This window comes from Cheilinus undulatus, linkage group 1, assembly GCF_018320785.1.
Source record: "Cheilinus undulatus linkage group 1, ASM1832078v1, whole genome shotgun sequence".
Taxonomy (NCBI): Eukaryota; Metazoa; Chordata; class Actinopteri; order Labriformes; family Labridae; genus Cheilinus; species Cheilinus undulatus.
This window is the reverse complement of record NC_054865.1, coordinates 23,720,605-23,747,560: the sequence shown is the minus strand read 5'-3', so window position 1 is coordinate 23,747,560 and position 26,956 is coordinate 23,720,605. Positions and strand designations below refer to the sequence as shown.

At 41.6% G+C, this 26,956-nt stretch overlaps 1 protein-coding gene across 3 annotated transcripts in view; it reads left to right on the top strand.

The window, feature by feature from the left end:
• Window positions 1-26,474, top strand: part of kif26ba (kinesin family member 26Ba) — a 145,147-nt gene extending 118,673 nt beyond the window's left edge. For 2 of the 3 annotated variants that reach the window (XM_041792167.1, XM_041792160.1), the window contains 17 exons: window positions 5,735-5,906; window positions 6,579-6,911; window positions 7,000-7,176; window positions 7,730-7,856; window positions 8,065-8,281; window positions 8,395-8,496; window positions 8,684-8,811; window positions 9,743-9,922; window positions 10,054-10,370; window positions 12,106-12,790; window positions 14,844-15,784; window positions 15,957-16,189; window positions 16,496-16,639; window positions 16,735-16,949; window positions 22,352-22,614; window positions 23,519-23,669; window positions 24,624-26,474. In XM_041792167.1, the coding sequence (XP_041648101.1) occupies window positions 5,735-5,906; window positions 6,579-6,911; window positions 7,000-7,176; window positions 7,730-7,856; window positions 8,065-8,281; window positions 8,395-8,496; window positions 8,684-8,811; window positions 9,743-9,922; window positions 10,054-10,370; window positions 12,106-12,790; window positions 14,844-15,784; window positions 15,957-16,189; window positions 16,496-16,639; window positions 16,735-16,949; window positions 22,352-22,614; window positions 23,519-23,669; window positions 24,624-24,772 (4,534 nt within the window). In that variant the 3' untranslated portion in view covers window positions 24,773-26,474. The remainder of the gene's footprint in view (window positions 1-5,734; window positions 5,907-6,578; window positions 6,912-6,999; window positions 7,177-7,729; window positions 7,857-8,064; window positions 8,282-8,394; window positions 8,497-8,683; window positions 8,812-9,742; window positions 9,923-10,053; window positions 10,371-12,105; window positions 12,791-14,843; window positions 15,785-15,956; window positions 16,190-16,495; window positions 16,640-16,734; window positions 16,950-22,351; window positions 22,615-23,518; window positions 23,670-24,623) is intronic. The other variant, XM_041792176.1, reaches the window with a different exon arrangement.
• Window positions 26,475-26,956: the final 482 nt, after the last annotated feature.

Below are 26,956 nucleotides of genomic sequence, written 5' to 3'. Positions count from 1 at the left end.
TCAGACAAAACAGGCAACTAGTAATAGTTCTAACAAAGTTAAATATGTCCATACAGCACTAAGTGCCAGTATGAACAGTATTTTGCCCAAACCGTTAATGCTCTAGTTCGTCTAACCCTCTGTTAAATTCCTCTGTTCCCTCCTTCTGCTCTCCTTTAGGGCTCTAGCTCTGTGCTTCGTGCTGGGTTCATTTAATCACCAGCTTTTGCATTTACATTGCAAAACAGCCTGCAAGCTAGCACTGAAGCTGTGAGCAAAGCTGTGCTCAGTCTCTTTTGGTGCAGTTGTTGGGGATTTGGACTGGTTTAACAATGTATGCTGTATAACTGCCACCTCTCTAAAGCCATGGACTGAGAACAAGTCACAGAATCACTGAGCAAAGGTTACAGAGCACAGCGAGGCAAACATGGAAGTCAGATGGGCTGAGTTTGCCTCTGCAGGGCTACAGTCAGGAGGATATGTAAGATGAGCTGGAGGCTGTTAGGAAGTCAAAGTTGGTCTTTTGGAGCTGCAGGTGGCCTTAGCTCTGTGTCCATATAAGGAAGGAATGTGTCATCATACAGTCAAAGAATCTAAAGTCTGCCTTAGGAGACAGCATCCAAAACTAGTGACAAAGACCAGAGTAGAGACTAGATGCTACTATTGTTGATATGTAACCAAAAAGGACAAATTCACCCTATAGGGAACCATGAGTATAAGGTTGTATAATCAGCCATTCTAGGGTGACACTGACTGATCCTCTTATACATTCCCAGTCCATCAAATAATTCTGTAGAATTTTCACCTTTAAAAAAAAGTCAACATTGCAGTGGTGCCAAAGGGAAGGCCAAGACCATCAGAGACATCAGGTTTTATCATCCAGAGAAGATAAATGACCGTAGAGAATTCAATAATAACCAGTAGATTTAACATAACAAAGAAATTGTTCAAATCCAGTTTGTATCTGATCTCTGCTTCATTAATTTCTTCACACTCATCCCATCTGTAAGCGCCTCATTACTTTTTTGATCAGGTCCCATCCTGCTCTTGTAATCCCAGTTCTGTTCCAGTGCTGTTGCTAGATAACCAGTGATCTTATGGCATTTATAGGCATTTATATTGACCAAGTTCAGGAAGAGTGTGCAGACAGTCGTCTGTCTCTACAAAATCAACACTTTGGATCCAGTCCCCTCCATGTGATGCCAGACTGACAAGAGCTAGTTTCAGACACAACATGTTTGTGTAGATTTAAAGGCTCTGCACACATTCAGTCTTCAGGGACTCTGTAAGGCTTCATGTCCAAATTTAGACCACTTGCCATCTGGTTTGCTGTATCTCTGTTCTGGCAGGGTCCCATTGCAGCCGTACAGCTCCCCAATTCCTCTAGCATCCCCTTTTCTGTACTATCTGTAGGCTCTCTGTCAGATTGGACAAGCTAGAGACAGAGCAGGCTGTTTTACATACAGTGATTGACTGATTTTATGAATTAATCATCAATTTAGCTTTTTAACAAAAAATATTTAAAAAATCTTTTTTATGTCAGAGTGAAAACCAATTTCCACAATGTAATGCCAATTAAAGAAAAATATGTAATATGAATTAAGTGACTGCATAAATATTCACTCTCTTTAAAGGCACTGATGTAATTAAACAGAGGTCCAGCCAGTTGGTGCTAGTAGTCCCTCAGTAAGTGAAATGAGGATCACCTGAGTGCAGTGAATGTGTCTCAAGTAAAGGTCCAGTTAGCATTAATCAATATTCCTGGCTACCATTACATTATGGAGACATGACACTCTAAGCAACTCAGAGAAAAAGATTATGTCAAGGATGACACAAAAAAATTCAAGACACTGAACATCCCCTTGGGTAATGGAAGAAATATGGCACGTGTAAATCTGCCTAGATCAGGCCATCCTCACAAACTGAGTGACCAGTGAGAAGGAGACTAGTGAGAGAGGCCACCAAGACACTTATGAGACTCTGCAGACAACAACTGTTGCCCAGGTTCTTCACCCGTCAAAGCTTTATGATAGATTGGCAAAGAGAACACCACTGTTGAAGAAAACTCAGGTTAAACCCCAACTACAGTTTGACAAAAGATATTTGGATGACTCCATGGTCAACTGGACCAAGATTCTTTGGTCCAAGGAGTCCAAAATGGTGCCTTTTGACCATCAAATAGGACAAGTTTGGCAGACACCAAACACTGTACATCACTTTGAAGCATGGTAGTGGCAGCATTATGCTGTGGGGATGCTTCTTGGCAGCCGGCCATGGAAGGCTCGTAAAGGTAGAGGGTAATATGAAAGTGCCAAAACATAGGAAAGTCCTGGAGGACAATCTTGTTCAGTTTGCAAGAAAACTACAGCTAAAGAGAAGATTTACTTTCCAGCAGGACAATGACCCAAAGCAAAGGGCTGTTTATGCCTGATCCAGTGCAGTCTAAAAAGCAGCAGAAATATATTTTCACTTTGACATTAATGAGGTGTTTTTGTATTTTTGTTTTTGTGAAAAAGGCAAAGTATATTGACCATAATTGATTTATGGGGGTTTATAGGGCTAAACATCCAAGGGAGTGAATAATTTTTATTGGTACTGTTTATCTTTTTTCACAATTAAAAAATGGGCACTGTGGGAAATTTGAAGACACCTATAGAATGTCCAGAAATCTGCTGCATCTGTTTCCTCTAAAACTAGAGCTCAAGGAATTAAGATGTACATTAATTACTGGCTAGTTTTAATCATAAAGACTGCCCCTTTAATTCTTTTGAGAAAAAGGCAATAAATGTAGCACAGGCTGAATTAACATGCAAATGGATACTTCATGAGTCATGAATTTACCTATATTAATCTCAGGCTGAGATATTCAGAGATAGAGAGAGGCTGAGGCAGAGAGAGGAGAGAGTTTGTGAAAGCCTGAGGCGGCTCACAGAGAGAAGAAATAAGAGGAAAACAGTGCTGCTTCAATAAGGAAGAGGAGGTCAAGATAGGAGTGTGTACATTCTGTGTGTGTGCATGTGAATGTACACATATGTGTGCGTGAGACATGCCTGTAGGCTGTGTTTTTAGAAAAGGGGGACAACAGCATGAGGCATTGGGCCACAGAGGAGCTTTACTCACTGTCAGCCTGCAGGCCTAAACACACAGACACATACACCACATTCACACAAGGGTTGTGAATGATTGCAGTGGCCCACCCAGGAGAAGGTCTTTTCTTAAACACACAGCCTACTTTAACTCTCCCATCTGCTATTCTAATCACAGTGAGACGTCCACCATCTCCCAATATTAGACTGCATAATATCCAGAGTGCTTCTTTAAAAAGCTCTGTTAGCTTTAGCCTGTAATAGAAACCGTTCATGTGTTTTAGAAGCGTAAATCTACAAGCATAATCAAAAATTAACATTAACTTTGTTTTTCTTTGTGTTTCTTTGTTTGGACTACATGTTTATTGTCCTTGCTGGCCAACTTTGACCCACCCTGGTTGCTCTGCTTTTAAAGTATGATAGCATAAAGTGTCTGTTATTTCTGTATTATGAATCTTAGCATTAGTTCATGCAGGACACGGTAATCATACGCCCAGCCATGATCAGCTGATGGCCAGCAGATCCTTATTATTGCCTCCTAGCTCCCACAGCTAATCACAGCTCTTTCTCTCAACACAACGGGATATGACACACTGCTCACTAATCCCTGCTTGCATTAATGCAAAGCTTCACCTCCTCCACCCCAGCCTCCTCCTTTATAGCATAAAGCTTGTTTCACCTTCATATTCAGATTCATGCAATACTCTGGATTTATTGCTTTTGATCTAATTTTATTGAATTCAGTAAACATTGTTATAAATGTATCTATCCATGTGGGGGTTTCTAGATGTGCACTCCCTGCAAAGTCAAAGCATGCTGCTTGACTAAAACCAGGGAGCATCTTTTTGAGCATAGCGTCCTCAGCCAAGTAAAACTTCCTTTTGCAATAAAAGTTAAAATGTATGATGAGAGTATTCCTGACTGACACATAATTTTCTGCAACTCCATCTCATCTTATTAAACACAAGTGTTATACTTTTTTCCTAAATTTATGGCCATTGTGCTTCACTCAGACTGGTATATGCAATTTTTTTGAGAGCAGGAATAAATTCTTCATGGCAGCAAATAATAACACTTGTTGTCCTTTGGGGTCAAAAAATGCCCCAGTTTGGTTTGCCTCATTATAAAGCATATGTACTATTTATCACCCATTTGTATGTTTAGAGTTTTTAATCAATTATATTTAAAGTCATTCAAAGAAAATGTACAACTTCTACCTGTTTAGTGTCAGATTTAGCAAAAACAATTAGATATTTTAAATGTAGCTACAAACACATGTACTTTTGATGATGAATTATCGTCAACGGTTTAATCAGAGTATTGTTTTGAAAATATAAATTGTTTTTTTCAGGAGCAGCACATTATTTCGCGTCTTGTCCTCAAAGGCCAAAACTGACCCAGTCTAGATTTTCTTGTCATAAAGCATTAGATATATTATGTATAATTCAATGATACATCTCTTTAGCAGACTTTATTCCAAGTTTTACTCTTATTTTTTTAATTATTGATCAGTGAACAATGGGTTTAGTTCTAGCCCCCATTTTTTGGAAATAAGCAGAAATTCTGGATTCATTTGGATCATTACAAATGGATACACAACCTGTAGAAGTCAGAATAATCACAGACCATATTCAACTCAGTGACAAATAACAGAAAACAAAGGGGGAAAAAAACTTGTTATATGAATGTTATATGAAAAATTACTTGTCAGAATACTGTGAATTCGTTTTAGTTTTGATTTCAAGAACAGAAAAACAGAACAAGTTGTGTGTTGTGCTGATTACCTTGTGTAGGTGTAACCTGACACGCCAGATCAACAATTTCAAATGTCCATTGCATAGATATATATTTTATATTCCAGTTCCCAACAAAACTATCCTTTTCCTACAGCTACATCCGAGCTAATAGCTTCTGTGGCAGCAGCCATTGGATACACCGCTCAGATCCCATCCATAATGGTTGCAAACTTATGCCAAAGCAAACTATTCAGAAACGTGGTCCAGTTCAGTTAAACTGCAATTATCTTGAAGCTACATCCCAGGTAATCACCACCCCGGAGGCAGCTGTTACTAACCCCTGCCCAAAGCTACCAACCCTTTCTCCTTAAATGATGCTGATTGGTCTGAACAGCAGTTGGTTCTGCACAAACGTTGCATATCAGAGAATGGATTTGCGTGATGACAGAGATGGGGTCCAGCAAATACATCTGCTTTGGAGGATTAGTGTAGGTGTAGGTTCATTAGTGTTTTCATCTGCTGTTAAGGAAAACTGGGTGACCTGTCACCCCAACACAAACTCAGGTCATTTTTGCCCTGCGAAGTCAACAGACACCATTTTCCTTATAAAACACCCAGAATTCACTGAAAGGATTAATCACGTAGGGTATTTGCAAAGTGTGTGGTAGGGAACCATCCATCATTATCTATCAAAGAAACCCATATTTGTTTTATAAAAGCTTTTGAAAATGGACAAAATAAAGGTTAATGTGAAAATGTTAAATCGTTAGCTGTAACTAGAGGAAAATGTTCAGGATGAACTATAAATACTCCTTTGTCAAATATGAGACACGTGTGTGGGTGTCTGCTGGAGAATCGAACACTTTTTGTCACATTTTTGTGAATTTCCAGCGTGTCTTCAATGCTCACATCTCACTGTATGTGTGTTACCAGGGACAGCAAGCTGACCATGTTGCTAAGGGAGTCGCTAGGCAACATGAACTGCCGGACCACCATGATTGCTCACATCTCCGCCTCACCCAAAGATTTCTCAGAAACGCTCTCCACCATCCAGATTGCTTCCCGAGTGCTGCGCATGAAAAAGAAGAAAACTAAAGTGACAGTGGTGAGTTTGGATCAAACGATGATGCTTCATTAAAATTTAATCTCTTAGCATTCAAATTTCAGGGACTTTAAGTTCAAGATAAACACAACTGAAATCACTGCTGCTGGTAAATAGCATCCACATCTGACACTGCAACAGATTCATCCAGAATTTTATCTTGACATTTCCTTGTATAACTTCTTAATTGTGTAGTAATTATGCAAATATTGATCTTTTACAACTAACTGCAATTAACTTTGAATGATGAGTCATTTTTGCTCTAAACGTCATCCATCTTTCCACCTCCTCTCCCTCACAATCACCACATGAGCCTGAAGTGATACTGTCATCCTCTGCCACCTTTTACTTCTCTGCTCACTTCTTTAAAAAAAATTCTAGCAGAGGAAAAAGGGGTGAAGTCTTCAGAGCTCTAAAAATAAATCTCAAACTAAAGGAGATGAAGTCACGAGGATCCTTAAAGTGCCAGTCTGTGATTGAAAAAGTCTGAACTGAATTAAAGTTCTTATCTTGAATCTGTGTAGTAACATAGCTCAGGTGTATGCTCTGTTTAGATGTATGTGTAATTTTCTCTCTTCTCTCCACCTGTCAATTAAATGCTTCATACATTTTTCTCTCTCTTTCTCTCTCACCGCCCGCTCTTTCTCGTCCTTGCCTGTCTCTTCCTCTCCTCAGCAATACACTTCCAGCTCGTCTGGAGGAGAGAGCTCCTGTGAGGAGGGTCGCATGCGGCGCCCGACCCATCTGCGCCCTTTCCATCACCGTGGCGACGCTGACTCTGACCTTCAGTTGCTGCGGCTTTCCAGCGATCCAGATGAATACTCCAGCAGCGAGCAATCATGTGACACGGTTATCTACGTGGGCCCGAACGGGGCTGCGGTGTCAGATAGGGAACTGACGGACAATGAGGGACCGCCGGAGTTTGTTCCCATCATTCCTGCTCTGCTCAGAGGCAAAACGTCCGAGCAGCATCAAGCTCAGAGTCAGGCAGCCGGAGCACAGAACAAGGTCATTCACATTGATTCAAACAATCAGCAGGGATCACATGGAGGTTTATGACGTGGCATCTGACTTCTCTGTGATTTTGATCTTTCAGGTGCAGACTCAGCCTGAGGAGCAGCCCAGCGGCCCTCCTCAGCCCCTCCCTCAGCCTGCTCAGTCACTGCTTGGACAGCCGCTGGCCCCCGTCCCAGAGGAAGGAGCTGAGTGTCTCAAGTGTAACACCTTTGCCGAGCTGCAGGAGAGACTGGACTGCATCGATGGCAGCGAGGAGGTGAGAAGAGTTTTGCATTAAAAAGAGACAATGTTTACGTTTAAATAACAGAAACAATCTGGATTAAGATGCACTCAAATGCTGTGAACAATGAACCAACATTTTAGAGCATATTAAAAGTTTGAATGCTGTTTGAAAAGTTAGAAACATAATGGTAACAGGAAATTGCTCTCCCTATATGCTCAAGATTGTGCACACTCTTATGGCTCCTGCCTCTGCTGGCAATTGTCTTCCTCTTTCAATGAGCATACAATTTCAATTTAAGCCCTATTCAAAATGATGCATATAAAAGACTGAAAATCCAGACTGTTATTAAAATGTTTGCACAGCAGCTTGTTCTTCCAGTTTAATGATGCAGCTTTCATGTTGTGTGCAGCTTAAGAGATGTCTTTCTTTCTCAGCACTATAGCCCTCCTGAATAACTCTTTGTGTTTATTGTTAAACATAATACATGGACATACATGGAATATTTACTTTAGAAACCTAACCACACCATCTCAGGCTTTCTCCTGTGAGAAACAGAGATTTATCATCAATCTGTCCTCTCTTTCAGGTGGCAAAATTCCCATTTGAGGAGGTACCAGCAAGCAAACAAGGTCCTAAACAAGACCAGTGTCCATCTTTAGCTGTTCCCCCCTCTGCTCCCAGCTCTGCTGCATCAGATAGAGAAGCTAACACAGGTCAGTCAGTGCTGTAGAACAATGCTTCCCATCGGCTTGAATTTTTGGAAAACTATGATCCCTAACCAAATACAGTTTTCAAGGCTTATGTTAACTACTTTACAGTTGTATGTATGTTATTCAGCATCTATTCAAATCAAATTCAGTGGCTTTTGTTTAGAATATATTTCTAATGGCAAATGTGCCACTGGTTCTGCGGGTTGTCTAGGCGGTGCAGCGCAGTCCTCCAGAAGGAGGACCAATGACCAGCAGCTGCAGGAGATCAAGGAGGTGGTGGAGGAGGCGGAGCTGGCAGGAACAATGATCCACAACCTGACACAGAGTTCTGGTTCACCCATAGTAACTAGTACCAGGAGCATCACAGGAAGTAACTGCATCACCTCCAACCCACTGCACAGAGCCAAAAGCTTCCACCTGCAGGACAGGTCAGGCTATGTTGTGGGTTTGATTTAGGGATAGCACTGTGTCTTTCATATAAATTTGACCATTACACTGTAGGACTTATGTCATGTGGCCTTTATATTGTTTTTCTGAACAGCCATGAGAATCTGAATGTGTGCAGCAACACTGACGGGAAGGCACGCCCTCTGGGATCACCACGCCTCGGCATCGCCAGCCTGACCAAAACCTCAGACTACAGGTAAAGTTCAAACTTAGTCTCAGCTCAGAAAATGAGCAATCTTAAACATTGATTTAAAAAGTTTTTTTTTTTTGTTGCTTTGTTGATTGGTAATTATCGATCTGTATTATAATGTAGGCTAACTTAGAGTCTAAATATCAGCGTACAGCCATGTTACAGAATGTCTGAACCTTGTCTTCCTCCTCAGGCCTCCGTCCTCTCCATCTCAGCGGTGTAAAGTTTACACACAGAAAGGTGTGATGCCGGCAACACCTCCTCCATCCTCACACACTCTGGCTCAGGACTGCCAGACCACAGAGGCTCTGACTTCAGACAGTATGTATCTGTAGCATGTTAATGATTTAAAACTAACGCTTTGTCTCAGTTTCCCACTGAAACAGGAAGTTTATTTTCATTTAAGACTTAACTTAATCAAATTGTTAACAAGGAGAAAACAAAACCCTACATATTTTGAATTATGACAGAGGCCACCATAAATATGATTCCTTAAGTGAAGCAATGTTTCAAACTGACACATGTGCAGTAAGTTTTAGGCATGTAGGGTGCTAAGAATTCATCATGGGGCCCAGTGTGCCACAACCCATGCCTGAAGAGGAGAGGGCAACCAGAGTCAGGCTTGACACACAAGTGTTGCTCAGCAGCCAAGGTCAAGCTCAACGGCATCACTTTTGTTGGGGCCTTTTACCCCTAGTGATACACCTGGGGATGGCTGCGGCTTTCAGGCTCATTATTATTTTTTCAACAGATTCTTTTCCAATGCCCCTGGTAACATGCAAGTACATCCAGAGCACGACTGGGGTTGTGTCAATCCTCCTTCCCATCTGATTGTGCCCCCAGGTGGCTTACTCTCCACATCTACGCCTTGCTTCAGCCTCAGTATTTGACCTAAACATGCCTAAAAGTTCTGCACAGTACTATGTGTGTTGTTTACTTTTTAAGTTTAATGCTTGTCCAACTCAAACATTTTCTAGCAAGTTTTGCAATGTGTCTCTTTCCACTTGTAAAATGATATGGGATGATTGTTAAGACTCTGTGTTGCACTTTAGTCTTGCATTTAAGTGGCATAGTGAGTCATCTTTTCATAACACAGTCTCTTCATAAGCTTAATCATGAACTGTGCTTTGTTGTTAGGGTTAGAGCTCTGCTTTTACATGATAAATTACATGCTGATTTTTATATCCTGCTTACTTATAAAATTGAATAATGTAAACTAGTAAGATGCAAATATGTGTTTGTGATTATGCAGACAGTTTGGCTGCAGACAGCGGCCGGTCCTCCACCGAATCTTTGCTATCCAGGACTTCCCCAGTCGGCATGAGCCCACAAGTCCGTGAACCAACTCAGTCTCTGTCTGCCAGCCTGGGCTCAGCAGAGACTCTCTGTGATGATGATGTCCCTCCCATACCCTTGGACACACAAAGGGATGGTGAGTTGCAGGAAGACACTTTTTTACATAACACAAAATAATTGATATGTTCAGACATTCAGAATCATGGAGCCAGTTTTGTACAAGGACAGTCAGGAAATGAACAAACTTGGTGCTGTTCTCCTCTGCAGCCGCAGGGCCGACAGTATCTGTGGCCACAGTCGGACCGCTCTCACACATAGAGGATGAGCTGGTGTACACTGTAGCCTCTGGAGGGGAGGAGGACCTCAGTGTTACGGCTCTAATGGAGAGTCAGGGTCTGACCTGTGGCCCAACAAGCATCGTCAGCTTCAACACTAACTGCTGCTCTGTCACAGACCTCGCCTCGGGCTCTCAGACCCTCTGCATCATCGGCGGTCCTGCTGAGGATGAAGCTTTGGGGGATTATCACATCCCTGCAGGTCCTGTCACAACCTCAGGGGTTACAGAGGTTGTCGCCATGGCAGAGGTTAGTAAGAGGCTTTATTTAAAGAACAAGAGGCAAAGGCATGTCTGAATATTGACAGGAAATCTGTCTTATAAGAGCCATTGTGTGATTGGCTAATTGACACCATGAGGTCATCACAGTGGATAATAATCCTATTAAAACTAGGACTGAAATTAACATATATTAGCCAGATCATTCTGCTCTAAATGATTTACATAATTACAGTGAATGAAGGCACATCACATTTCATTTGCTGCATCTAAGAATTTAAAAAAAATCCCATTATAGGGTAATGACAACCAAAATATTATTTTGTGTTTCTTGAATATTTAATTTGGCTCCAACAACAAGTTCTGCAGTTAGACTGGAGCTCTCAAGAAACACATCAGTGTTTTTTATGCGCTCTTTCTACTGTTCCTTTTTTTTTTTTTTTTTCACCAACAATTAGCTCTTTTGTGTTTTGCATAATTATCTGCATGTTTCAGTGAAATAAGAGTTTGTTTACTGTAGCTTTGTGTGCATGTGTGAATCTAAGGTGCCTTTGTTCAACAGTTTTTTTGTTTACACTGTGTTTGTATTAATTAGTTCACTGTTGTTTCATCTTCTATCAATAATCTTCTATTTTAATATAGTGTAAAGAAGATGAGAGTTTTTGTGTCACTAAACCAAATACTCATTGTGAGCCTAAATGCTAACTTCTGATTACTTTATTTTTTGTTTAGCTGTTTAAATTACTTTTAAAATGCAGCCTGTAACAGATTTCCGTGTAAACTGCATACAGTCCTGAACTACTCCCCCTGCGCTAAAGAGCAACAGCAAAGATGTCACAGCATGATTTACAATGCCAATATCAGGGCTGCAAAGTGAGAGGGGCTCACTACTGTGCATTGGGATCCTCCTTGTATCTTTATACAACATATAAAGCAGCTCTAAAGACTGACAGCTGGATTAAGAACATGGGAAGAATATTGAAGACAGTCAGGTAATACAAACCTGACTGCAACAGTTAAACCTGCTTTAAGGTTTTTAACTTGACACTGTAGCCATGTTCTGCTGTGGCCATGCTTGGCCATTTCTTTCAATATGCTTTCAAATGCAGGTTGGTTAGAGCAGCTGTTCTCAGATGGTGTGGAGAGTCACACTGGTGTGCCTGGAGGCAGGTTTAGATTTGCTCTGGGAATTTGTACAATGTTATTACAACAAATAAAGATACTTCAACATGTGTTAAAGAGGCTATTTAGCAAGAGTATGAGTATGGTGTGCCTGGAGATTTTGACCTGGTCTTAGGTGTGCCTTGTGCAAAATAAAGTGTAAAAAACACTGTGTTTAAGCATACTTGGGCCGAAAATTGATGCTGCCATAGTGTGTGCAATAGCGTGTAAGCTTGTCTGAGGGCACTTTGGGGTGGAGTCAGGGGTGGATATGGTGAGTACCTACATGCCCTATATGCCTTAAACTTTTGAACATGACTGTATATCTTCTAAAAAATACATTTATTCCAACCTGGCTTTTAAAAATGAGGTCATACTGCAAAAATGTGACCTGTATCTGATTTAGTTCCACATATGATAGTGGCTTAAATCTGATACGAAAGCTCAGATTCCATGTAACTAAAATGCTGGGAAAACTTAAATAAAAAATTGATCAGAGCACAAAAAAATCCCACTTGGGTCATCTTTTCCTCTTGTGTGAATGCAGCTTATTGTTTTATATTATTCGTTAAGCACACGTATGACTGTACTATCTACTGCTCTAGGTGGCAATGGCGAGGCTGCGGGTGGAAGGTGAAGCTTTAGCCTCAGTGATGTCTGGTTGTGGTTCACCCGTCTCTTCCTGGATGAGTGATCTGAGCATGTGCAGCGAAGGTGACCAGTCTCTGCACAGCTTCAGTCAGTCCCAGAGCCAGCAAGGGGAGGCCTTGGCTGAACCTGACCCCAGCCTTCCCTTTGGGGTGGAGGGACTTGGAGTTTATGACGGCTGTGGCAGCCCAAGGAGAGGAAGTTTAGAGGGAGAGATGGTGCTGTCAGAAACTGGGAGTGATAAAGGAACTCCAACCAAAGACAGGCTGAGGAAACTGCCTCCATCCATGGCTAAGACGAACATCCAGTTTCTAACAGGACCTGGTAACCTCTCTCCCTTCAAAGCCACCATCAGTGTGCACCCATGTGTGGCGGTCAAACCCATGGTTATACAGGAAACAGCCATCCTCTCTTCACCCACCAAAACCAGCTTAAAAAGTGACCCTAGAAAAATCAATCCACCACATTTAGCTTCTATTTCCAGTGAGATGAGCTTTGAGGACCCCTGGTTGAAGCGTGGTGTGGAGGAAGTGAGGTCCAAGGAGCTTGTGTGTGAGGTGAAGCCAGGGAAGAGGGAGGCGGAGCAGCCAAAGAGCCAGACTGGAGCTGGAAACGGAGACCAGCGCAGCACCAGCAGGGAAGGTGAGTTGATCCTCCTTTTCTTTCTTGGACTGGCCAAGGTACACAAAGACAGCGACACAAAGGAAAGGCTATCCAACTTAAATATCACAACTGCTTTTTCAGTGTTATACCAGCACAAACTATCATTATTTCATTACTACACATAAAACTGCTTCATAAAAATTAAATCATTTTAAAAACGGTCTTCAGCTGTCAGAGTAAGACGTGTTCATAGTCAAGACTTCCAAGATGAATATTTACAACAAATATCTATAATTTCAGTCTGAAGAGACAAGTTAATGAGGAGGATGATATTTATTGAACAAATAATAAAGTGGAATGATGTTGCTTGACAGAAGATCTTTGGCACTTAGACTCAATGAGGAGATTTGGTGTTTGAAGGATGATTGTGTTTAGTAGCAGCAGGATAAATTATTCTGATAAAACTGAGTGTTGATGGGGAGCTGGTGAGTTGTGCATAGCAGCAGCACGAAGAAAGAGAGCAGAAAGATGATTGGCTGATGAGACAGCTGAGTCCCTGTCAATGAGCAGGAAGATTGCACCCATAAAATGGAAATTAAACAGTTGTAAATATTTGGAAAGTAGTTCATCTTCTGTCATTTTAAATCTCTTTACCGCCGTCTTAAACAGAACATTAAAGACATGAATGAATTGTAGACTTTCAGCTTTCATTTACGGGGCTTCTCAAATATATGGCATCAGCCATTGAGGAGTTACTTCCATTATCGGGAGCTTTAAGGTATTTGAACAATTAACTGACACGTAGTTTAATGTCCAGGCATGATCTGTTTCCACATTACTTTAAGACAAATGAAGCGAATAAAAGGTCTGGAGTGGAGTTCAAGTGTTGAATTGACATTTGGTAGCTGTTTGACTGGAGCTATGAATGTGATGGGTAACAAGAGGGTAACACTGCAAGTGAAGGAGGCCATAATTGGGAAGGGCATCTCCAGGGAGGAAATTCAGGATTTGGAGATGTCCATTGGCTCCAGGCTTAAGTCGTATTTTTTTGATAAAGTCTGTTGTCCAAATACTTTTGAGTACCTGATATTGGAGGTACTTAAAGGGCTGTAATCCCTAAATGGTAAATGCTAGATTTTTTAGTAAAAATCCCCTAAATCAAAGCAGAAAGTCTACACTTCATTCACATCTTTTTTTTTTCAAATCCACTGTGGTGATAAATAGAAGCAAAATAATAAAGAATGTGTCACTGTCCGAAGTGTTGTCTTTCTGATGGAATTTGTGCAAGAGCTTCACTTTTATGTCATGTAGCTACACAGATGGACCAGGCTATGGCTGAACTTTTGTTGATCATTATAAACTCTGACGGTGATGTGAAACAGACAAACTTCCCGATGGGTGGAAAAACATCAACAGTGTGTACCTTTCATAGATATGCGTGATTTATTTGTTTCTTTATTTACGTTGGATCCCCAGTAGTTGTTACCACAGTTACTGCTATACTATTCTTGGGACCCATACAAAGAAATGAGACAATAAATGCATCTCACTGTTCTTCATGATACAAGATTAAGCATCAGTTCTTTTTCAACGGATAAATGGTGGAAACTCAGGAACACTGGAACAGATACTATTAAGGATGAAGATTGTCCTCCTCCAGCTCTGAGCACTGCTTTCCCATAGCTTTTCCTTATATCTTGCCCCTTGCTAATGAAGATTTCCTACCAACACTTTTGAATTGTTTTCTAATTTAGAAGATTTGAATACAGTCTCGACAATGCTTGAAAATAAGTGATGAATCCTGTGGGGAATATGTTTTTAAGGGATTTCCTTTTTTATCAGTTCTGTTCAGTACTTTGTTTTATCTGATGCTGTCGTCCTTAGGTTGTTTGTTTGTTTAAATGAGAGCAGATAAAGATTTAAACAAAGGTTGTACTGATCATCTGTATCTACTGGGCTCTTGGCTTATTTTTTCATTCTCTCTGCCACTTTTTACTCTGATGGGGGTAAATAGTGGGTGTTACTTCAAAGCATAAATGTGCAGGACTCCAAAGAAACTCTTTTTTCTCATTTGCTTCCCTTTCATCCTCAGGTGGGGATCATGGCTCCTGCTCAGGTGGTGAAGTTGTGTCGTCTCCAGATTCCTTTAAGCGAGTGGTGGATGGCTGTGAGATGGTTGCTGTTGTTGCCCAGGGAGACTGTCTGACTGGTATCTACAGTCCAGAAATTCACCGCACTGCCAGTCTTCCCCGCGGCTGGCACCGGCTCAACCGCCATGACGGTTTAGACAATGGAAACGAGTACCGTAATCTTGGCATAACAACGTCAACTCCCTGCAGTCCCCGTGCCACACTTGACCGCCGAGGCTCAGCTGGAAAACAGAGCTTCTTCTCTCACAAGAAAGGAGGAATCCCACCTCTGCCCCCGGTACGGAAGTCCAGCCTGGACCAGAGAAACAGGGCAGCCAGCCCTCTACACCAGCTGAGCCATGGAGTATCATCACTGAGCTCAGCAGAGGATGCTGGGATGTCTGGAGGTGGCCCAGCAGGTGTCACCAGACAACGAGGCTCCAGCATCGACAGCAGCAGACTCTTCAGTGCCAAGTTGGAACAGCTTGCAAACAGAACCAATTCTCTGGGTCGGGTCCATAACTCACACAATGGCTCCCACCACTATGACTGCTTCTCTCTGGAGAGGGGGGGCAGCCTTAGAGGAAGTAGTGGAGGAGGAGTGAGGGGGGACAGCACCATGCCTCGTACAGGGCGCAGCCTGACACGTACTGGATCAGTACCTTCTCCGACTGGAAATCCCAGCAGTCCCAGTTTCAGCGCCACTCCGTGTCCGAGCAGCGCTCCACAGTCACCAGCGAAAACCAGCAGCCAGTCTAAGATCTCAGCTGTCAGTAAGCTGCTGATGACCAGCAGCCCCAAAGCCAGGAGCCTGTCTGCCTCCAGCACCAAGACACTCAGCTTCTCCACCAAGTCTTTGAGCCAAACTGGCAGCCGCAGCTCCAGCCTCCCTCCTAATGGGAAGGTACGAGTTATTTCTTCACCTCTATTTAAACATTTTACCATCTGTTGGCTGCGTACCATCACTGATCAGGCCTAGCTCAAACCTGTGCATACAAATTGTTAAATGCAAAAAATTCAAGCATCCATGGCCTTCATTCTTCCTTCCATCCACTAAACCTTGTCTGTATCCTCAGCCTCAGCCTTCAGTACAGGGCCCTGTACAGCAGCAGGGATCGGCCCCTGGATCCTGGTCTACCCAGTCTTTAAGCCGTAGTCGAGGGGGAAGCCTTGCTGCCAAGCTGCCTCTGCGGGCTGTCAACGGTCGTATCTCCGAACTCCTCCAGGGGAGCGCAGGCTCCCGTTCCAGGAGTCATGCCCAAGGAGGAGGCACAGATCCAGGAGAGGAGAGAGGAGCTACAGGACCAAGGTCAGCCAGCTTGATTTTGTTAGTGAAATTTAAGCATATTTTTTTACATTTAAAACAAGAAAATTACAAGAAAAGCCATCATTTAAAATTTTGTGTATTCCAACCACGCTATTTAACTCTAAGACACTCAAGAATAATGAGCTGGAAAGGTTTGGTTTGGAAGTCCTGTTAGTATAAAATGCCTTTCATACTCATTCCCTTCATTCTCTATGGCGGATATAAAAAAAATATATGCCACTAGAACTCACTTCTGATTAATCTTTTAGTAATGAATCATACTTTTTATCCTTTTTTCCCTGTTTTCAGTGGAGTGGGAGCTGCAGCAGGAGGGGGAGCTACTCTGGGAGAGGAGAGGACATCAGTGGTCCAAACTCTTCCCTCTCCCTACAGCAAAATCACAGCCCCCAGAAAACCACACCGCTGCAGCAGCGGACATGCCAGTGACAACAGGTACAAGCTCAAGTTCACTTTGAAATACAGAAATGATTAACATCATTACATTTTTGATTTTACCTTTAACTTTGATCTCCTATTAACTCTAACAGCAGCGTTCTGAGTGGTGAGCTCCCTCCAGCCATGGGGAAGACAGCCTTGTTCTACCACAGCGGAGGCAGCAGCGGCTATGAGAGCATGCTGAGAGACAGCAGCGAGAACACAGGGAGCACCTCCTCGGCTCAGGACTCCCTCAGTGAACACAGTTCAGCCACCACCTCCTCCAGACGGAGCTCTAAGAGCAGCAAGAAGAGCAGGAGCAACACAGGTCTGTGTTTGTAGTCTTCTTTGAAATCAGCTGTTCTTACACTGGATATGGTTTCCAGGAAGTAGAAGGGGTCTGCATGCTGCATGTAATTGTGGCTGAAGAAGTAAAGTGATTCAAAAGCAGAGTTGGGGTCCTTGACCTCCAGCTGGGATTCAAGATAGATAATTGGATACGTCCCTATTACTTTTATATCAGAATAAATTGGTATCAGCTTATTTAAGTTCTACAGTAAGTTCTACTTTTTTATTTCTTTTAGAATCTAATGAAGTCTGACTCCCAGTTTGTTTCAGTTAGTCAAGAATAACCTGCTCGAACAGTTCTTCTTGCTCTCAGTGTGTCCATGTTTTGCAGACACTGATTGCTTTTAGAGCTGACAAACATCCACACATCTATGAATGAAAATTAGAGTAGAATAACTTGTGATCAGAACTCTTTCTCCTTTTAAAAATGAAATACAGAGCTAAGAAAGTCATATCTAACTGATAGACCTTAGTGGAGAGAGTGTGTTGGTGAAGAGGTAAATAAAGAGAGAGGTAAAAGTGAAAAAAAAGCTGTGGTTGCAGAAGGAGCCAGGTAAGAAAGGTGACCCTGACCACTCATGTGTGAAATGGTAAAAGGGAACTGCTGGTGTGACTGTAATGAATATATATTCACCAGCACACCACACAGAGAGGCAGCTAATGTGCTCACCAAATTACACTTTGCTGGTTAGCCATGAGGATGGATACGTGCATAAAATCAGATTGGACAGAGTTGGCTCTCCCTGCTGTGTTTGAATCAGAGTAACCCTTTCTGAATGTATATGCTGGGTGCAGCCTGACCTCACCCTGACATGTGGATTTACTCTCATTTTCCTTTAGCCATGACTGATACTGCTGCTGAAGAGAGAATTCACTTCGATTTTGTTGAACAAGTTCAACAAAAGGCAACAGTTCACTCAGGCACAGAGTGTAAAAAACGATGTGGAGACAGAAATGTCAATCACATCTCCACTGAGTCTCTCTTTGCTCTTGATTTCCATTTGCTAGCTTTCCTCATTTTCCTTCCTCTGCTTGATCTTTTCCTCTCATACATTATCCAGCTCATTCCTCTGACTCAATCCCCTTACACCTCTTCCCTGCAGACCCTAATTCTTTCTCCCTCTACCTATATTCTACTCTCTCCATAATGAAACACAAATGTCTCTGCTTGACCTCACGGTGCTGCATTGAGACTAAAAGACAGCTGCAACCTTATTAAAATCCCTGGTTTCTCTCTGCTCTAACACACACACACACACCTTATCTCATACTTCCTGGTTCATATGATAACTCCCATTCCTCCACATGTACGGCCTGAATTTTGTATGCAGAGCATGTGTGCATGTGCAGCGTGTGATCACTCTAGCATGGGTAGATTAGAGAGTGACCCTCTGCTCCTATCTTTGAGCTTCATGAACAGAGACGGAACTTTTTAATCTCACTTCACACTCCATTATGTGTTTCTCCCTCTATTTCTGCTTTACTGATCAGTCAATACTTTACCTTTGTGCTGACTTTCTGCCTCATGATTCAGTGTTTTCATCCATCTCCTTCTCTTGACCATCATCGGCTTTCTCTGATATTCTGCTTTTTTGCTCATGTGTTTTCTTCCTGCTTCCTTGTGTAAGATATTAGTGCTTAAGTATACTAAAATTAAGAAGGTGAACAGTTAAATAGGCATAAAGACTTGGAGGTCAAAGGTTGAATTGCCTATGTCCACCCCTTGCTTCTGTGTTCGAAATCTTAGGAACTCTTTAAGGGAGTTCATATAAGTTTGGCACAAATATCCACTCTGACTCATGGATGTCAAAGTGAAATTTTGGTAGTTATAGTTAGGTAAAAGGTCAAGGTCATGGGACCTTCTGTTCAATTCAAAAGTCAACTAACTCTCAAGGATGATCTTGTTAGATTTTAAAGAACATAGTTCAAGGTAATTTTACATAATGTTGAGCTCTTGCTTGTGAACAGAACATCTCAAGGACCCTTGAGGTTTTTTCTTCAGACTTTGTATGAATATCGACCCTGGCTCAAGGATGAACTGATAAGATTTTGGAGGTCAAAGGTGAGGGTCACAGGGCCTCATATTTATCCACGGGTAAGATTTCAACTAACCACACCACCACAGAAACTAACAAAGCTCTTCTTCTTGACCAACCACTGTACTTAACCGTTACAGGAATCATATACCTTGTGGAGGCGTTTAACTGCCAGCTGGCAGATAGTTTAAGTTAGAATAAGGAGAACGCCACATTTTTGGGAAATGCGTGTGTTGGATTTCTTTTATGAGTTTGATGGGAGAGTCAGTCCCATACTCAAATCTAGTGATTTAGAGTGATATTTGCTACTGCAGGCATGCTGCTTTTTCCTTAACTCTAATTATGGACAGGGAACAATGCTGATTTGTCTCTGGTCTGTGCTCTTGCATGCAGTGTGGTGTCTAGTATGAGGGAGTGGCTTTGTCTGCCTTATCAGAAGGGTGTATTGTTTCATCTTTCCTTATAAGCCTGTTCTTATTGAACAGCCTTCTTTTTTATGTTCTCCACCAATTTCTAAAACTTTTGTCTCATGGATTTATTATGTGTCATTCTGCAATCAAGGTGCTGTAATGTTTAATGTTCAGTGTTGGGTAGCGTTACTTTTGAAACTAACTCATTAGATTACTGCGTTACCTACTTCTAAAAGTAACGCGTTAGAGTACTTTTGCATTACTAAATATTAAAACCCTTTAGCCACTTGTTCCACTTGGCGGCTGTAAACAGCTGAACAGCTGATTTAATGAAAGTAAACGGAGCTTTTAAACTTATGTTTCACCAGGATGCTGTTCTTGTCCCTTTTATCCAAAAATCCCATCATAATGAGGATAATTCCACAGTGGCCTGCTGTCTTCTCTGTCATCTCACTTGCTCAACAAGCTAACAGTGCGTGCGTAATGGCACAGAATGTTTACCTTCAGCTGGCACGTGCCAGTGTGACTACAGGAAGACAGAAGGACAGACAGAGCAGATGCTTCAAGGAGCTCCTTTTTTTTCTCTCTCTCTTTTTGAAGCCACAGAAGAAAGGAAATTTGGGATTTTTCTTTCAGTAATGGATTACTTTTATGAAAATGTAACTAATAACGGGATGACCTGATAACTTGATGCCTCTAAAGCTCACTAAAAAAACATAACTTGGTTAAATACAGACAAAAAGTATGCAAGGATCTTGACTTGTCATTTTAAGGATAGTTTTCTATTGTAGCTGTTTGGCTGCCATGTTCTTTTGGTTATACGAAGTTAAGCCGCTATTTTTAGCATTAAAGGGAATATACAGACAGAAATGGTAAAGAGCAAGAGATAGAAAGAAAAAAATTCATAAAGTTTCTCATAATTTAACTCATGTAAAAACAAAGAAAATACAACCTTGAGATAGCTATATTGTGGGGTAGCTGTGACTCAATGGTAGAGTTAGTCAACTCTGAACTGGGAGGTTGTTGGTTCAATCCCAGCGTCACAGTCTGGGTTTAGTGTCCATGGACTGAACTGAACTGTGAATTGCTCCTGTGCCACATCAACTTTGCTGTGTTAGTGTGTTAATGGTATTAGTTTATATTGGTGGTTATTGTATATAACCTTTATGTAAGTACGGTCCACTCACCATTAAGACTTCTAATAGCCTTGATTAACTTTTTTTTGTTTGTAATATAGGAGGATCTTATTTGTTATTGTTAACCACTAAGTTTTAAAGTATAGTTAAAATGGATGCTTGGTCCCAGCTACATGTAAAAATGAAGGACATGCTGTTTAGAGAAGCACTAAATGGATTCTGGATGGGTTAAACAGGCTACACACAAACATTATAAGCTCTCTGTTGAGCACAGCAAGGGCCCTTCATCAACCTATGTAGGCTGACACGTGGGGTTTCCATGGAAACAGAGGACAAAATTGGCTGTGTCCCAGTTGGGTATCCCATTTAAGCCCCACATGGGTGTGTTGGCTTTGATAGAGTTTTCCTTTTAAATATGATGAAGAATAGCTTCTTACAAAACAAAGAGCTTAACACAATGCATCACTGCTAAAAGTTGAATAAAACTAAACTTAAAACAAAAAGTAAGGCAATTTGTGTTTGGTACATCATTTCTTTGTTGTAACAATGCTTCTTGTTAATAAATCTTTTACAATTGGAAAGCCTGTTTATTACCCTATTAAATGATGCCACATTTGTAAGGATCATGCGTTTGTGGGATGAGCAGCAGAGCTGAGTATGTGGGTTGTGCCCATGAAAAATGTGCCAAATCTTCTCTGCCAATGCTAAACAGCTTATTTTGCTGTTGCTATTGACTCTTGTTTTGAGCTTCTGGTACCCCCAGGTGCTGCCACCTGTGAGCATGGGCCCTGCTACAGTGGTCAGTAGATGTCTGCTTCAAGAATCGGCATGCCACATTTGACTGATCTGGATAGGGCCCGTCGGTTGGGCAACTTCAAGCTGGTGTTCCACAAAACCAAGTTGCGGCATTGTTTGGAGTGAACCCTAGTACCATCTCCAAACTGAAGGCCAAGTTCCATATAACGGGGAATGTCAGAGACAGGCCGCGAAGTGGGCGTCCCAAGAAGACAACACCCCAAAAATACTGTTTTCTCACCCTGTCAGCATGAACTCTATCCTCCAAGATGACAACACTCGCCCCCGCAGAGCAGGGTTTATCACAGAGTGCCTCCAGAATTTTGGAGTGGAGAGGATGGAACGGCCTGCCAGCAGTCCTGACCTTAACCCCATTGAACACTTGTGGGATGAGCTTGGGCGTTCTGTTTATGCCAGAGTGACCAACACAACCACATTGGCTGACTTGTGACAAATGCTGGTTGAAGAATGGGATGCCATCCCACAGCAGTGTGTGACCAGGCTGGTGACCAGCATGAGGACGAGGTGCCAGGCTGTTGTGGCTGTGTATAGTGTTTCCACACACTACTGAGGCTCCTGTTTGTTAAATGAATAAATTGTTAAATTGTCAATATGTCTTGTTTCTTCAGACTTCAATGGCAGAATCCACCAAACACCAAACAAGATTCAATGGCAGAATCAGCTGTTTGGCATTGGCAGAGAAGATTTGGCACATTTTTCATGGGCGCAACCCACATACTCAGCTCTGCTGCTCATCCCACAAATGCATGTTCCTTACAAATGCGGCATAATTTAAAAGGGTAATAAACAGGCTTTCCAATGGTATAAAATTTATTACCAAGAAGCATTTTTACAACAAAGAAATAATGTACCAAACACAAATTGCCTTTAAGTTTAGTTCGAGGTGATTTTTACACTCAACAATAACACCAGTCAGCAGGGGCAGCAGTCAGTAAGACCAAGTCCATTCCTTATCAAACTTAACTTCCTATTATTTCCTTTTAGGCCTTCAGCGTCGCCGTCTGATCCCAGCACTGACCTTGGACTCTTCATCCTCCTCACCTTCTCACCGTTCCTCCAAACAGACCACTTCCTCTTCATCCTCCTCCTCCAGCCCTGGTGCATGCTGGGTAGATGGCCCCCTGGGGCCTCCAACTCCTTCAAACCTCCGGGCCACAACCACAACAACAGAAACCTTCGAGATCAAGGTGTACGAGATAGATGACGTTGAAAGGATGCAGAAGAGGAGAGACAGAGGAGGGAGCAAGGTGAGGGGCATGGGTAAAGTCAAACCAGGAAAGGAGTTTAATCATTATGAGGGTGTAAAAGAAAAGTAGCAAAGAAAGCAGGAAAGAGTTAAAGAAATAAGAAAGTGAGAGGAGAATATACTGTATGGTGGTGGAGTGTGGGAATTAAAGAAAGTGTAGAGCCAAAGAGCAGAAAAAGAGGCCCAGAGGGCTGGAGGTATATTGCATTTGATGTCAGTGAAATTGATATGATGAACAGTAGATGTGGGACACATTAAAAAGTAATCTGTGTTCTGTCGGACATTGTTTCTGGAGGCAAACAAGAGAAGGTGGAACCTGGAGAAGAAAAGAGAAATGAAGGACTGAAACGGTTTCAGAGCTTCTTGTTCTGCCTACACTTTTAAAAATATAACACTGAAGTTTTTCATGAAATAGATGAATCAACATTTGCACAACAATTTATACATGAACTCCCCTCATCTGTTTCTTTTGGGTTTTCACTTTAGAAATGATTACAAATTCTGAAGTGTTAGCAGAATACAGACTACAGAGCGCTACTGTGAAACTTGTGAAATTGTTGCAAATGAATGCACGCTGCAGGTCTGAGTTTTCACTCTTAAACCTTTATGTATTCAGGAGGGAGGGAGCATTGTGAGCTTTGGGGAATAGGGTGGGAGAGGAAACCATGAAATATAGATTTTCCCTGCAGCGGCCCTAAGAAAGCCACTTAACCCCCGACTGCTCTAGTGAAGCCGCTCGCTGTCTGACAGCACTCGACTGCGGTCACACTGAAGAGTCAATGAGGTGCAAATGTGTGTAACTGTGTGAATGCTAAGCAGGCTGCTGCACATGTTTCACAAACACACTGACCAGGATTTATGAAGGCGAATCATGGCTGTCTGTCTGCCTGCTCTTTGTGTGACAGGAGGTGGTGTACGTCAGCGCCAAGCTCCGCCTGCTGGAACACCGTCAGCAGAGGATCAGTGAAGTCCGAGCCAAGTACCAGTGTCTGAAGAAAGAGCTGGAGCAAACCAAACAGTACTTGATGCTAGAGCCACACAAGTGGACCACAGAGTGTGAGTAGTACAGTGATACATCAGAGACTGTGTGCTTGTGGGAGGGGGTCATCATGGTAGTGGGACTGTTAGATATATATTTTTGAATAAAAGGGGGAAAAAAAATCATGTGTAAGTCATTAGCATACTCATTCACAACTGATACTCCTGTTAACTTTGTGAGGGGTTTGATCTTTAATAGTTAATCAATTAGCCAGTTTATCACTGGCTTTTATCGGTTCATGTAATTTGTTGAATATTCTGTAGGCTGTTTTCAGATAACACATCACAGCAAAGATATCCTGATGGGTGGCAGGGATTGATTCTGCATAGAGAAGCCCTATCAAAACGCCAACATTTTTTGTTACTTACTGCAGTTCCACTGTTCCACCAGTCAAATTAGGTAAAAACAATCTTGAGCTACTTTTGAAGAGCCAGCTTGTAGATCTAGCTTGTTCACAAAAGATACAGCATTACTCGGTTGCTTACCCTACAAAGTTTGTTTGATTACTAGTGAAACACTGTTTCCATTAAAAGCATGTTAATGTCAAAACGAGGAAGAAAAGCTGTTAAAAATCTTGTGGAGTCTGGTACTGGGCTAAGAGACTAGCTGCCCTCCTTTGTTTCTCTTTGTCTAGCTAGGTAGTAGTAGGAGTTCTGCAGGACTACATTGTTTGTGTTGAGTGCATCCACACCAGGTAAACTGATTAACTGGTAGGAAAAATTTATTTTTTGGAAAGTGTTCTGCAGTGTGCTTAATCTTCCACATACTAGCTTTCTTTTATTATTGACTCCAAACACTGTTTTCCAATTCCTGTCCCCAATCTGACCTTCAGCCTTTGAACCCTTTGGAATCATGTGACTACAAAACAACCCATTTAACCAGACTTATTCTTCACAACACGATAAATCTATGAATGGTATTTCAGGATGTTGTATCACATAACATTTCTGTGCCTGTGTTTCCTTGTGCAGTTGAACTACAGCAGGTCTATGAGGTGGACTCCCTGGAGTACTTGGAGGCCCTGGAAACAGTGACGGACAAACTGGAGACAAGAGTCAACTTCTGCAAAGCTCACCTTATGATGATCACCTGCTTCGATGTGTCCTCCAGACATCGGTAGAGGAGTGGGGATGAAGACATGGAGGACAGATGGATGTTGACGTTGTGAACCTTTCCCAGCTGTTTATTTCAACACTTAAAAAAATATTCCCTTAAAGAAGCCTCTCATTGAATGAATAAATAATTGGAGAAGGGTAAAAAAGGATGAAGCATATGGTTGATACTGCATGTCATTCTTATGTCTCCTTCAAGCTTAAGTCGGCAGATGGACAGGCAGAGAGATGGAGGGATAAAATGAAGGGAAATCTAACAGATGAGTCTGCAGATATTTTTTCTTGGGACTTGGAAAAAACTCAGAGACAGACAGTGAACGTCATCTAATGGATGAGGAACTTTCATTATAGACAAATATGGATGTCTACAGGGACAGACAGATGGGTTGTGTCTGTAAACAAACATCAGTAAGCACAGAAGTGATTAATTAGACTGCTGAGACACTTCATAGACTGAGGGATTTTACAAGAGTACTTTTTAGAGTTTGAGCTGTGAGTCAATGACAAAATGCTGGCCTGGTATTGTCATCCAGTTGATAAAAGAGACTGACCAAGAAGAGGACTAGAAGACAAAGAAATAAGTGCCTTGTGAACATCTCAACAATACCCAACCAGTTCTCTTCTCTCTGAATCTGACTACATGCAGTATGTACGGTGCTAGCATAGAAAAATAACCACAAAAATTCAACGTCATTGGAAAATCTTTGAGCTTTTAGCCATTTCTAAATGTGATGTTTTATTGTGGATCAGTGTGTTTCTATATCATAGACAAATAATGAAAGTTTGGATGTTTTTTGGTACAGCAGCAGGGTTTGAATTTCAATTTGAATGACTGAAAGACTTAAACAAGACCTACACAACACTTAAAACTCATCTTTTAAACTGATGCAAGGACCAAAAGTCAAATATGATCATGATTTTTCCAGGATACAGAGACAGAGAGAGGGAAAAAAAAGATTTTACGCTAGTTTATCGTAGTGTCTTTTTTCAAAATAAAGCACATCCCTTCTATTGGAATATCCTACAGTAGTGTTTTCCCCTGATACGGATGTGATGGCTTTTACATGTTCACAAAGCAATGAGTCACACATAAGTGGAAATGAAAATGTGTTTTCTCTCCAGCGTGAAGTCCATCCATCGATTGACTGCCCGTCACATTGACTGTCTGTTGTTTGTATCCGTGTTGTTCTGCTCTATTCTAAAAGAAACTGAATGATTCATTGTTTTGTGTGTTTTATAAGGTAATCTTTTTTATTTGAGTGCAATGGGACCATGTGGAGACAATGTATGATAGTAGGAGAATGGAAATAAGATAGAGATATTTAAGAGTGCAGAGGATACAGCTGACATTTATAGATACACAGTTTTTAAATGTCATTATAAGGCCTGGATTAAAAGATGATTTAGATTGAAAATGCTTAGTTTGGACATCAATTATGGTTAAAATAATATGAAAAGTTCATGTTTGTCTTTCCTCAAAAGACAAAGAATTTAAAAAACTAAAAGAGAAATGAAGGAGAGCTAAAGAGAGAAAAGGATATGACCAAATTAGATGATCCCTGCCTGGTTCCATGTTTTTTTTTTTTTTTTCAAAGGATAGCAGCTCGTATGATTTGTTAATATTATTATCGATGGTGCTTGAGATGTTTATGATCTAAATGTTTGTATAAATATATAAATATATGAAAGAGCCTGTTTCCCTCTGAAAGACAGAACAATACCCTTTGAATGCTTCTTCTTCATTGCTGCCATCATGTCTGTTTTAAACATCATCATCATCACGCTGTTTTCTTAATGCCTTTTTACCCAGCAAGCAGAGAGCATTCTGGGAGCTGGTGTTTGTTGTCTGAAAGGAGACACAGACACTGATAAATGTATTTTGAAAGATACTGGATTGATGATTTGTCAAAAGCATCTGGACTGACACAGAAACAGGACTTGGCTGAGTAAAAGGTTAACAGTCATCCACCTGCAGTGACAGCTAGAGGATAATCTGTGGGGAGACTACCCAAGATGCTTTTGACAGACTTTGACCCTTGAAGCGTTTCCACAGGAGAGGAGGTCTCTGTTCACCGTGCCAGTCATGAACGAAGGTTTATTTATTTAAGCTCAGGAGAGCAGAGTCGCTTAGTAATGTCCTTATTTATTTACACCTTATGATCTTAAGAGTTACTATGCATTTAAGTGAAAGA